Source organism: Besnoitia besnoiti, chromosome III, assembly GCF_002563875.1.
Source record: "Besnoitia besnoiti strain Bb-Ger1 chromosome III, whole genome shotgun sequence".
NCBI lineage: Eukaryota > Apicomplexa > Conoidasida > Eucoccidiorida > Sarcocystidae > Besnoitia > Besnoitia besnoiti.
Genome location: NC_042358.1, coordinates 4,873,459 through 4,885,396, shown reverse-complemented (window position 1 = coordinate 4,885,396; position 11,938 = coordinate 4,873,459). Strand labels below are relative to the sequence as shown.

General features: G+C 56.5%; 2 protein-coding genes across 2 annotated transcripts; both read left to right on the top strand.

Moving 5' to 3' along the window:
• Positions 1 to 1,813: 1,813 nt before the first annotated feature.
• BESB_049680 (uncharacterized protein) lies at positions 1,814 to 5,373 on the top strand (the record flags this gene model as incomplete). The annotated part of the gene is made up of 7 exons (XM_029363419.1): positions 1,814 to 2,265; positions 2,849 to 2,885; positions 3,517 to 3,630; positions 3,939 to 4,013; positions 4,516 to 4,591; positions 4,810 to 4,880; positions 5,323 to 5,373. The coding sequence occupies 7 exons, from the start codon at positions 1,814 to 1,816 to the stop codon at positions 5,371 to 5,373; spliced, it is 876 nt and encodes a 291-aa protein (XP_029220785.1).
• A 2,875-nt stretch (positions 5,374 to 8,248) lies between these two features.
• On the top strand, positions 8,249 to 11,573 carry BESB_049670 (putative integral membrane protein; the record flags this gene model as incomplete). Its single annotated transcript, XM_029363418.1, has 6 exons — positions 8,249 to 8,376; positions 8,846 to 8,955; positions 9,281 to 9,461; positions 10,021 to 10,217; positions 10,692 to 10,852; positions 11,388 to 11,573. The coding sequence occupies 6 exons, from the start codon at positions 8,249 to 8,251 to the stop codon at positions 11,571 to 11,573; spliced, it is 963 nt and encodes a 320-aa protein (XP_029220784.1).
• Positions 11,574 to 11,938: the final 365 nt, after the last annotated feature.

The following is an 11,938-nucleotide window of genomic DNA, read 5'->3' as shown; positions in this document are numbered from 1 at the left end:
TCTGCAGAAGGTACTTCATTTCTTGTCGTTTCTCGTCTCAGCCGCGTGCGCTCTAAGCTGAGAGCGCCCGCGAAGCCGCAGTGCAAACCCGCTCCGCGAGTTGTCAGAAGGACGCTGACGTCGCCTGCTCGGAGGCACGTTTATGATTCCTCGAGGCTTGCGTCAAGGGACACTCTGGAGTAAAGAGCTACAAACGCGAAAGGAAAAAAATAGTAAATGCGGCGCGACACAGTCGTCACATCGCCATGGAGCACAGTTGTTCGAAGCGGAAGCTGCTGAAGCAGTTCGTCTGCTACTGGACTTGTGGCGAAAATATTGACCCCCCTGCATGGACGGGCTTTACGACGTGGTCAGCGAAGATTCATTTTCCGCACAAAAATCCACTGCTGCTCACTAGAAGCAATTCCACGGAAGACGACGAGCAAGGCGGGCGGGAGAGCGCGCCCGCGTCAAAAACACCCATGCGCCCATGCGACAGAAGGTGTTCGTCAAAAGATTGAACACATGCTTCAGAAGCACGACAAACTCGGGATCGAACTAGATTGTATTCCCGATCCTTTGCGCAATAACGGCTCCGCTATTCTATGCCTTCTCAGGCTGTTGTTCGCCTGCATAGTGTCTCTCTGCGCCGGCGCAGAACGACCGCAGAATGACCCAGTCAGCTGTCTCCTCTGGAGTAGGCTTGTGCGACCAGCTTCAGCACTTGAAACAGGCCAAGCGCAGGACAAGCGCTCGCTGCGACGCATGTTGTTGACACAGGCGGGCACTCGAACAGACCTGTAACTCAGGAGACAGAGCCTTGACTTGCTCCCACGAAGTTCTCAGTGACTCCGGAAAACTGAATCCAACGCGAGGGAGCCGGGGCCTGTCTCAGAAAAACTCTGCCACAGCGCCTGCAGCTAAATAACCCAGCATCGCTTTCGTTAAGACAGGGCGGCGGCAGGGGGTCGGACGCCCAAGTGAGTCTCGTCAGAAGAGAACCTCACGGTTGTCAGAGATTGGTGTATGATGGCTTCTTGACGCTGTTACACAGTTTTTTGACGCGCTGTTCGTGGGCTTTTGCGCGTCATTGTCAATCGGAAGCCGTGGAACTCGTCCACGCGGTCCGTGGATTCATGGCATGCAACGAGACGATTTTCACTTCGCTTCGCTGTGAGGAGTCCAGAATCGTTATTCCTTTTTGCTTACCCTTTCTCTGTAGAGAGTGATGCCCGCATTATGAAAGGGGATTTGCCTGTTCCCCGTGCGTACTTCGTTTGCGGAGACAGGACGCCACAGTTTTACACTGGCCGCTACCTCACTGGAAGAGGGCACGATTTCAATGTCTTTTTGCGTTGCACGTTACGTGATTCGTGTTCTTGGAGTGTTCCACGCGACAGTTTTTTGCCTTGTCGACCCGCGATTGGTTGGAATCACAATCCTGCCCTGCTCAGTATTGCCGCCTGGTCGCGAGAGGAACGAACGCACACGCGTGTCGAATCCCTTTGCGCGCCTCCTGCACTGCCATTCCATCGCCCTCGGCTCTGCCGAAGGCCTTCGCTTGATTTCATGCCCCCGTCTGGAGAAGCGTTTGCATAAATAATCGGCCAGAGCGGTGGGCAAGCGGGTTCCCGCCTCGGTTCTTGCCGCCGTTGCGTCTCAAAGGGACGGCGAATGCCTGCTGCGTCGTTTCTGGTTTTCACCAGCTGTCGCAAGGCGCAGTGATCGCTCCGTGCTTCTCCGGAGCAGATGCATACTCGCGGCGAAAAACGGGCTTTCCACATCAGTGAATCTGTACAACTTGGTCAGGGTTTCTGTCAGTCTCCCCTACAGAATGGTGACGAGGCTGGCGGCCGCTGCGAGGAGACCGGGGGCGGGCAGCGCTCCTGAGTCTGGGTCGCCGACATCCGCGCCTGCGGGCAGGTGTGTGACTCTGGGAATTGCTCGCATTCTTTCCTCGTCTCGAGCAGCGCTGACGTTTACGGTGCTCTGTCTCTTCTGCCTAACGCTCTCCGGAGTTCTGGCGGACTATGCCGGTGGGGGCGGCGGCAGGAGAGGCCGCGGCCAGCCTCACCCGCGGCACGGCCACCAGCGGACAACGCGCGCCACTCCGTTGTTCAGTTTCCTGGGCCAGAGTCTCTCGGCCGAGTCACTCACCACGGCGGCGCTTCTTCTGGGCGCTGCACTCGCTGCGCTGTTCCTCACGCTTCACCGCAGGCCGTCGCGAATCTCCGAAGCCGAGCCCGATGCCGCGGGCGCCACGGGGCGAAGCAAGGACGACGACACGTAAGCTCGACTGGAGGGGGAGGGGGAAGGGGAGGGGGGAAGGGCGAGGAGGCGTCTGTGGACGACGGCTGCAGATTTACCGTGCATGTGCATACCTGACCTCAAGCATGACCTACCTTTGGGGAAATCTGTTCTTTTTTAGATTGTCGATGCCGTCTCTCCACATTTGAGTACCGCGGTCGCCAGGTTTGCTAAAACAGCCAGAGGCATGGGCCTGGAAGCCAGTGCAAATTTAGAGTGTGCGCCATATGTACATGGGGGGAGGGGGACCGGAGGGGGGGGGGGGGGGGGGAAGAGGGGGGGGCTCGGAGGGGGAGGCGTCAAGACGGTGTTCGGTGCTCCGGGAGCCTCGTTGCCTTTCCAAATCGCAGCCGTGCGCTCGACCGATTGCGCGCAGTGAGCTTGAGTCTACCGCAGACGCACGAGGAGCGTTTTCGTCAAGTAACGTGCTCACGGTTGCGGCTTCTCACTCTGCGATCTCCGAGGTCTCGCCGTGGGGGACGGCACTTCCCCGCGTTGTGCGGCGTCCTCGAACCCAACACGACGGCCACTTCCGTGATGCGCGATCTGCCTTTGTTCACAGAACGTTCCGCCCGTGCGCCTCCATCTGCCTCAACGAAGTGAGTGGAACGCGTGAACTCAGCGCAGGCCTGACAAGCGCTTGCGCCTCCCATGTGGGCCTCTGCCTGCGTATCGACGAAACAGTGAACTAGCGAGCGAGGCAGGTGTGTCCGTCTATGCTGCGCACCGCTTGGATTCCGGGGTAAAGTCTGTATCGCTCCGGGCGCGGCGTATCTTCTTCGCGGATAAAACTGCCTCGCTTGAAGAGCACGTTTCAAGGCATCGTTTGGAATGGGGTTGTCCACCGAATCCAGGTCGGGAAGCATAGAGATAAAACGTAATGAGGATTAAATCCGCATTCGCCGCGCACTCTGATACCTTACATCCTTCACATACAGAAGGCCATGCTCTCAGGGACGCCCTCAGGAACCCGCCGCATCCGCGGCCAAGGCCTTCCGCGCGGAGAGGCAACTCGAGCAGCGTCTTTTTGATGCATGTTTTGCTTAGCGGCCGACTTCTGTAATGTCTGTGCGAGCCCTATACTATGGATAGTTAGTGCCGCCTAGTTTTCCATTCAGGGAGACATCGAGTCTTGGCAGGGATGACTTTTCGGCTCGCGGCTAACCCGTGTAGCTTCAAGAGGGACGACGCCTGCACTATTGTGTGCAGTTTGCTCTTTCTCCTCTCCAGATTCTGTTGAAAAGGACTTCGGACGGCCAGAAGTTCACAGTCGATGAAGCCGCAGTTGCTCCCTTTCTCGCGCTGTGCTCGTGGAGCAAGCTCTTCGTATTCACGCAGGTGCGTGTGTGGGAACAGACAATCAACATGACGAACGCTGCTGTCAGTCTCTTTCCGGGTTTTTCCGCACGCGGCTCGCAGCTGCGGGCGACTGCGCAGCGTTTACGCGTCTGGCTGCCGCGGTTGAGGCAATGTGCATGCGTCCCACAGCTTTGCGGCAGAGACCGGAGATTGTGAAGCGATATAAGGCAAGAAAAGACAGATCACGCTCGCAGAGTGTAGGCAACACACGTATTTCCATGGAACTGGAAGATTCGCAGGGCGAGCACGTCTGGCTCAAGCGGTTTCCCTTGCATGCCTTGTTTCAGGTGAAGAACGACGAAGATGAGCACCAAGTTTTCGACGAGTTGCAGCGCATCCGAGCTTTCCACCACGGTCTGCATCGCCACGTAAGCGTCGTTGGGATACTAAGCCTCGCGTCGTTTTGTTCTGCGGAGGAGCGCCTCTATGGGATGCGGCTGCACCCTGTAGGTGGTGGCCTCGGGAACGGGGAGCCCTGCCCATGCGGCGGGGACTAGATTTTTCCCTGCCTGCATCTGGCGCTTTTCGCAGTGGTGACTCTGCCGCGAGCCCGACCTGTAGCGGCTGCGAGCAGTGCTCCACTACTGGCTGTCTGACACATCGTCTTCCGGCGGTTTGACTCTTTGTTCGACACCCGTCTGCAAGCGCGAAAGATTGTATGCTTTCTTCAGCCTCCCGTGGCGATCGTTGCGTGCGTGCGCAGCCTTTCTAGATAGGCGCGGAGCTTTGCCGCGGCTGGAGTCCCTGAACCCTCTAGCGGGGCAGACAATGTAGATAAATATATCGTGGATGGTCGTATATTAGCGGCTAGATGTCGATCAAACATGCGAATCCTCTTCGTTGCATTGTGAGTTTGCTCTGATTCGGCAGCGGGTCATGTTCTCTTCGACGCGGAATGGCCGGGCCTCGATGGTCCGCCAGCTGCAGCCGCTCACACACATCGACGGTAAGGCAGGCAGACAGCGCATGCTGCCTATTTCATTCTGGTGTGGGGTTCAGGGTTTTCTCGTGCTACAGTTCTCCATTACGGGCCGTTTTGGCCGCCAATGTCTCACAACCAAGCGCTTGTTTCTTGTCAGGGAGTGTCTCGTAACTGTGGGTCGTGAGTGGCTCGCTGTTGCACGGGTGTTGTGATTTCGATGCCGATGTGGTGTGTCTGGGCAGCGGATGGCTTCATCGCCGCCACGCTGGACGGCAAGGTGCCGAACGTCGTCCACCTCCGGGAACCGCTGAAAGTGAGTCATGAGGCTGTGTGGCAACCGCGGGCGGATTTTCCCACCCGCTCCACTCATCGCGCATCTGCAGCCGAGATGAAGGGTCTGACAGTGCCTGAGGGTGTGTTCGCGACTCGGGAGTGCGTCGCTGTTATCTCTTATAGCGGGCCACGATGCTGGATCTCTCAATGAGCGATGTGTGTGTAGGCCTTCTGCTGTGAGCGTAGGGCTCACTGCCGATGGTGTGTTTTGCTTCTGCTGACTCTTTCATCGCTTCGTTTGATAATAAACACACGCATGGCTGGTCAACAGGAGCAAAGCATGTGGAGAGTCGTCAGTTCTAACTTGTCAGTTCTTTTTCCGGGGCGGAAGGGGAGGGGGTGTGGGCGTGTGCTTATGCGGGTGCCTCCGTGGTGGCTGTATACGGATCACTGAGCTTGCACTGAGTTTTCTTTGCGTGCAGGACTGCGTCGATGTGCTGCAAGCTGCGCTGCAAAAGCCCCTTGCAGCGTAATACAGCAAGCGTCGCATTCGCGGTCGGCATGACTCAAGCACTACCCAGGGAGGGCTCCCGCCGCTGACGGCTTCATTTTGGTCCGTTCCGTCGTTCGGACAGTTGCCGCGGTGGCTTGTCACTCCGTGGGTCACTCAGAGCGGCGCAAGATTGTGGGAGGGCTGTCGCAGACTTCCTTTGCCGAACGCGACGCCGCGCCTTTTTTTCGTGACATCTGTGGGTGTCCTGGGTCCCTCTCGTTGTTGGGGGCCTCGCAATGATGCTTTTTACCACCCGAGGAGAGACGGTTTTTTATGATCCAACATGAATGCATTCTCTGCTGAAACAGCGAGAGAACCCCGTGGCTCACACACGGCGTTCAGGGTGACTGAACGAGGCGGTCCGCTGAGGGGGGGGAAGGCAAGCCTGGCCGCACACACACAGGAACACACAGGCACAACCGCAGTGCTACAGCTGCGTGTCGATACCGCCTGTTGTGGTCGCCGGTGATTGCCGCCGGCGGCAGCTGTAGAAGAAATCAGAAGCTCTTCGCCCAGACACGTCGATCTCTTTTGTCGGGTGAAGTGTTGCAAGTGTGAAAGCTGCCCACCACACGGCGAACGAGGCCACATTTGATTCCCACGTAGCTCTCTCAAAAAGCGGACACTGAAGGTAACTTGTCGTCAGCAAAAACTGGTATGATGGAGGCGCCGTCAGTCTTAACAGCTTTCTCGTCGCACTGGGGGAGATAGCGCGCCGGCTAACCGGCTAGACATTTGGCATCATAACGCTGGAAATGTTGCGTAAAAAAACTCAGGTGCGTGATCTGTCGCTGATCCCAAGCGGTCACAGTCTCCCAGACTGAAGCGGGGCCCCGCCTGCTGGGTGGCGCTGGGTGGGCACGCGATCCGAAGATTTTCGGCGCTGTGCGCCTGCAAGTCTTGTTCGAGTTCTCGAAACTTACCACCTTGCTGAGGAACAGAAACAGGGCTCTTGGAGCATGGCCACCGAGAGTCAGCCTGAGTGGACATTTCACCAACAGGCGCTTTCTTGCTTGCTGGAGGCTCGCCCTCAGGGGGTCCTGTGCTGCCACGATGTACACTTGAGCATCGCCCATTGGCTACGCCGTCACTGGAATGCGGTATCCCCTGCCGCGTTCAAATTATGTGTACCGAGATGTCTCGGCGATCCAGGCCGGCCAATCCTGGGCGCATCGTGCAGCCTCGGATTTGAGCGGGTCCGCAAGCGCATGAGGCATACTGGTAGATTAGACAACAGCCAGTCTCCTCGAACCAGTCTCACACGAAACGCCGGCGCGTACTGCAGCCGCTGTCTTCGCGGGATGTTTCGTTAGAGGTGAGCATGCCAGGAGTGCTGGGGCGCGCTTGGCAGACTGGTGAGACTCGCGAGGACTTGTGCATGCGGACCTGTGTTGATCTGTGTGGTGCTTCCTTTGTTATCCATCCATGGACACACTCATCAGGGATGCAGAAGAGAGCAGTGTCAGGACCGGTCCCTCGTTCCTCTATCGTAGCGGCCTACACGTTCCTCCAGAAGAGTTTGCTAGTAATTTCTACAGGTCGCCAGTATGGAGGCGAAGCAAGGCTGGTGAGCGCCTGCCCCCCGCCCGCCCCCCGCCCAAATGCACGTTTTGCTGCCCGATACAGAGGTTTTCCGTGGCGCCGTTCATTTCATCCCGAACTAGGTACTGAGCCAAGCTACCCAACGGCATGGAAACGCCTGTGCAGCTGGCGTCTCTTCGCATGTGGCTGCCTGCCCCAGTGGAGTTCTTGCTCAGCACAATCATTGACGTGTGGTTCGGGCAACGACGGAATTACACCGGCAATGAAACAGAGAGCAAGCACGCGCTCACCCCGCGACCATATAAATTCTTCTTAGCGGGTCAATATCTTCCTTTTCAAAACAGCAGGTGCCCGCGCGTTGCACAGGCGCGGTACGCTCCTGAAACCGGTATTTGAGGGCATCCGCAGTCTCCACGTGTGCCGTGTCTCGTTATTCGCATGCGGTCGCCACTCAGTCGGTTTCCCCAAGGAGCGCACACCGTTTTCAAATCGTTACGCACGGTTTACGCGCGTATTCTCAAGCGTGTCCGTTGTTTTTGCTGTTTTTGACAGTAGTTCTATGCAACGGGAGACAAAAGAGGTTTGCTATTCGACTGTGGTGTGCCTCGACGGCGTTCAGTAACCGCGTGGACAATACCGATGTTCAGTCGCAACGATTCATGCGGAGAAATCCTCTTCATCATCTGGACGATTAGCGGCGTCCTCCTTTTTCGTTGTTTGTAACCTTTTCTCTGGTTCGGCCGCGTACGGAGTCATGCCTGAAGAGAGCCGTGCCGAATCCCGACCGTACGCGATCATTATTTGACGGCCTGCGACACACGTGGGCGTTCCAACTTGATATTTTCCCCTGCATTCTTTTCAGACAACCCTGGTGAATAGGGATGCACATCTTTCGCTGGATGTGACATGTGCTCGCTGCTCTGTCCGCCTTCTTCCCGTCGTCGTCTCCCGGGGTCGAACGCGGTCTGGCTTGTCGTCGGAGGCGTCACAGTTTTTATGCTTTCCTCCTCTTTGACCTATCCTCGCATCGTGCGTCCTTGCCTGCTTTTCTCAACGTAGAACAAGGCCGCAGGCTCTCTTTTCCGTAGGCGAAAAGGAACCCGACGGCACGAAGGAGTAGTATCAGTGGCGAGGGCACGTGCATTTTGTGCCTGTGTACTGCAAAGGTGGTGGCGTTATTTGACTCGTCAGACTTTCATTACCTAAATCGAGGAGGTCGAGCGCAACCGTAGGTACTTGCATCCTTTCACGCGCGCATAGTTTCGCTGTCTTCGGCGAAAAATTTTCCGATCCCTTGGGAGGAACGGCAGAAAATGCCCCCTTCCGTGACCGGATTTACCGCGGGACCGAATGTCATCCCAGAAGGCCGAGCCATGGTGAACTGCAGAGACTTGCACAAGGCGCGTGACGCCTATCAGTTGAGAGATATCGAGGCAACACGGTAAGTGGTGCCGGATGGCGTTTTTTCCATGCCTTTATGCCTGGCGAGCATCCGGTTCCGCTGTCTACCTATCAGCCTGAAGATGAAAAAGGCAAACAAGGGACAAAAGCGCTCCGGTGGTCTCAGGCAATATGTCGCCTCTTCACTGAGACCTCCGGGCTATATCCACGTGCACTGTAGCGCTGCATGTCGAGAGGCGTGCTTCCACGCTCAGTCCTTCCCTCCAGTGATAGTGGGAGGGAAGGACTGAGCGTGGAAGCACGAACGACAGGGGCGCGTAGTGAACAAGGAAAACTTTTCTTACGGCTTGTTTATCTTGGTGAGGGTGTGTCTGTTTCACTCGCAAACGACCCTGTTCGCAGAGCTTGAGACATCGGACGGATTGCGCTGGGAATGGCTGTGTCTTCTGTAGGCAGACTTGTTTTCAATATTTGCGCGTTTTTCCCGGCTTGGTATCTCGACTCATCAGAGCGGCGCATAGCTTGGATCTGTACCGTGAGCTGGCAGACGACCACAAAGAGAATCACACAAACACATCATCAGACTACGTGAAAGCCGTCGTCTTCGGTGGTCTCGATGGTAAGTGTCCTTCCCCACTTCAGTGAACTGTTTTGCCGAACTACCGCACGTTGCAGCCGGGGCTAGCGTGTCAGCCCCAGCCCCCGCACCCCTTTTCTGAGCATCCCCTCGTCCTCCTCCCCTCCCCTTTCTCGCCCCTCCGGAAGCCCTCGGGTCGTGGTTCTGATGTGCAAGCATGCGACACAGTGTTCAGGGAAGCGCGAAATCGTTTTGTGTAGGTCTAGGGCGATCGCTGAATATGTTGTGTTGTGGCGTGACGAACTGTGCTGGTTCGTCTTCTCCCGGCAGCGATGATGGTGGCACACTGTTGCGCGTTGATGCTCAGGCATCGTCACCATTTTCGCGATTGTCGCCGGGTGCGTCGGAGCCAATCTAAGCTGTTCTCAGGTCCTCATGGTTGGCCTCGGAAATCTTCTTGCCGACGCCATTTCTATGGGATTCGGGGAATATGTCAGTGCCGCAGCTGAAAAGGATTTCGTCGAGTCCGAGAAGCAAAGGGAGGAATGGTGAGTTCTCCGAGTTTATTTGTCGTAGCTTTCGCGTACTCAGAAACACCACCAACCTCCAGATGCCAGGTAGAGTCAGACTACAGAGAGATTTGAGATCAGTTGGGCGGCTTGGAAGCGCGGGGTTCGACCCCGGCCTTCATCCATTCGGACTCTTCTAGAGTCGCTCTGACTATGCGGTGCATCTCGAGTGGGGCAGGTATCTTCATGATAAACAAGTGCGTATAGATGCAGGGAAGCCTCGCGTCTCAGTGCGGCGGTTGGCTGCCGCAGTTCTGCTTCTGCACCGCAGGAGTACGGCGTCGAGGCGCAGACCCTCTTTTCACAATGGCAGCCTGCGCTGGGGACTCGCTGAGCCAACTCAGATCTGTGGCGAGTGCGCCGTTGTTCTGTCTTATGTTGCCGCTTTGTTGGTGTCTATATTCGCCACTACGGTCCTTCTTGCAGTCGCGTCCGCGTGCCCTGCTCCGCCCGTCGCTGCGTTCCACAAGCATGCAGAGGCAAGCAGAGTGCACTCACGATATGCAGTGGTGGTACCCTGTGCGGTTGGCTTCTGCAGGGAAGTGGAGAATTGCCCGGAGGAAGAGAAACGAGAAATGGTGGAGATTTATACGGAGAAATACGGCTTCTCAAGAGCGGACGCCCAGTCTATGGTCGACATAACATTCAAGTATAAAAAGTTCTTCGTGCAGCACATGATGGTGGAGGAGCTGGGCCTCATGTATGGGTACGAGGAACCTACACCGATCAAGCGAGGTATGCCAAAAAGCAGACTCGATGTATTCTCGTTTATATCACATTAGGTCATAGCGCCCGTCAGCCTCCTGGCGGTCGGCAACTTCGCTTAGCTTTCTGCCTTCGGGTGTACCCATTCCTCGTGGGGTAGCTCTACGTTCAGGCCTACGCAGCTTTGGGGGCGCGTACAGATCGTTTGGAGTCTGGAACATTAAGATCTTCTTCATAAGTGGAGGTAGCTGAGGCAGCGCCCAACCATAGAATGATACTCTGTCCCTCCATACGAAGACTCCATGTGTGGGCGAGATGGCTGAAACGCGCGTGCAGCGGTTCGAAGACTCTCCTCACGTAATATGTGACGGGAGCAGGCAGCAAAAAAGTGCCCGGAACCAGGCTGTTCTGGAAGCTGGCGTGTGACGCTCGGAAAGGAACTCAGCGCGTTTAGAGTATGTCAGGGCCTTTCTCGGTGGGTTGGATGCTGTCGTTGGTTCGCAGGTTTGGTCATGTTCACCGCCTTCTGCTTCTTTGGGCTTCTTCCCTTGGCGGGATTTATCGGCTGGGTTGCCGCGTTCGGACTGAGCGCTGACGCGGATATGGCCTTCGTTATGGCATGCGTGGTGTCCATCCTAACTCTGTTCGTACTCGGGTTTTCGAAGGTTCGTCCGCCGTTGAAAGCCTCCTGGTGCCCGCCGGGCGCTCTCCTCTGGCAGCCTTCGCAGCATCAGAGCGAGCGCGGCGCCTGGCTCTACGCTTCCAGAGATGGCCCTAAGAGACAGTCTCACGTGCGGAGGGGGAGCTGTCGTGCTGCCGGTGCTTAGTCAAGGCTGGAAAGCTCAGTGTGTCGTTCGCATCGGGTCCTGCACTTACTTTCCAGTACCATTTGTAAAATTTCCTTGCGAGTATCAGTAGTCGTTCACACACACATTGCAGTGGCATAGTCAGTCAGGATCGTGGTTTACGTATTGCAAAACGTCTTTCGGGCTCTTGTGTGGTTCGCCTGTGCTCTATATATTTCTCATGTGGCAGGACAGGCGCACGCACATGAGCGAAAACGAGTTCTGGTTTTAACTGAGGCCCAAACGCGAAAGCGTCGTTGTGTAGGGTGTTGCGCGTGTGCCCCGCTGTCGCTAGGCATCCGGTGCAACTCCATGGAACCACTCATAGTGCGTGTGTCTACTGGGTTCGTTTCAGGGAAAATTCGTGGGTCAAAGTCCAACAAAATCAGGATTTCTGATGGCAATGAACGGCAGCTGCGCTGGTGCAGTTGCCTACGGGGTCGGCAGTATCTTGCAGGTACGGGGAAGGACATTTCCTTTTCATGGAGGAGAGGAGGATGCGACGACACTCTACGTGGAAGCCGATTGTCTCTCGTTTTGAAGTCGGATGCGCTCGGCCGCGTCTCCCACAGATGCCTCTCCGCAGGGACGAGCACTGTTCGTCCCCGCTTCTCCCCTGTCTCATCCTTGTTTGTAGCTTGTGTGGTTAGTAGATAGCGTCTGATATCGGTTTTCCGTGACAAAATGCTTCAAGACGTGGCGTGTGCGCGTGTGGGGGTAGGCTCTTGTAAGCCGCTGCTTGGTGCCACTGAAGTATCTGGCTTGGAAGTAAGGCCTTCTCCTCTTTGCTCGTCGTCGCGTGTTTTGATGCGGTGGTCCATGCTGACCAGCGATGTGTTAACAATGGCACCTCACCCCGATGCCATGTCCTGACGCTCTTGCAGCTAGTCGTCGGGACAAGCATGT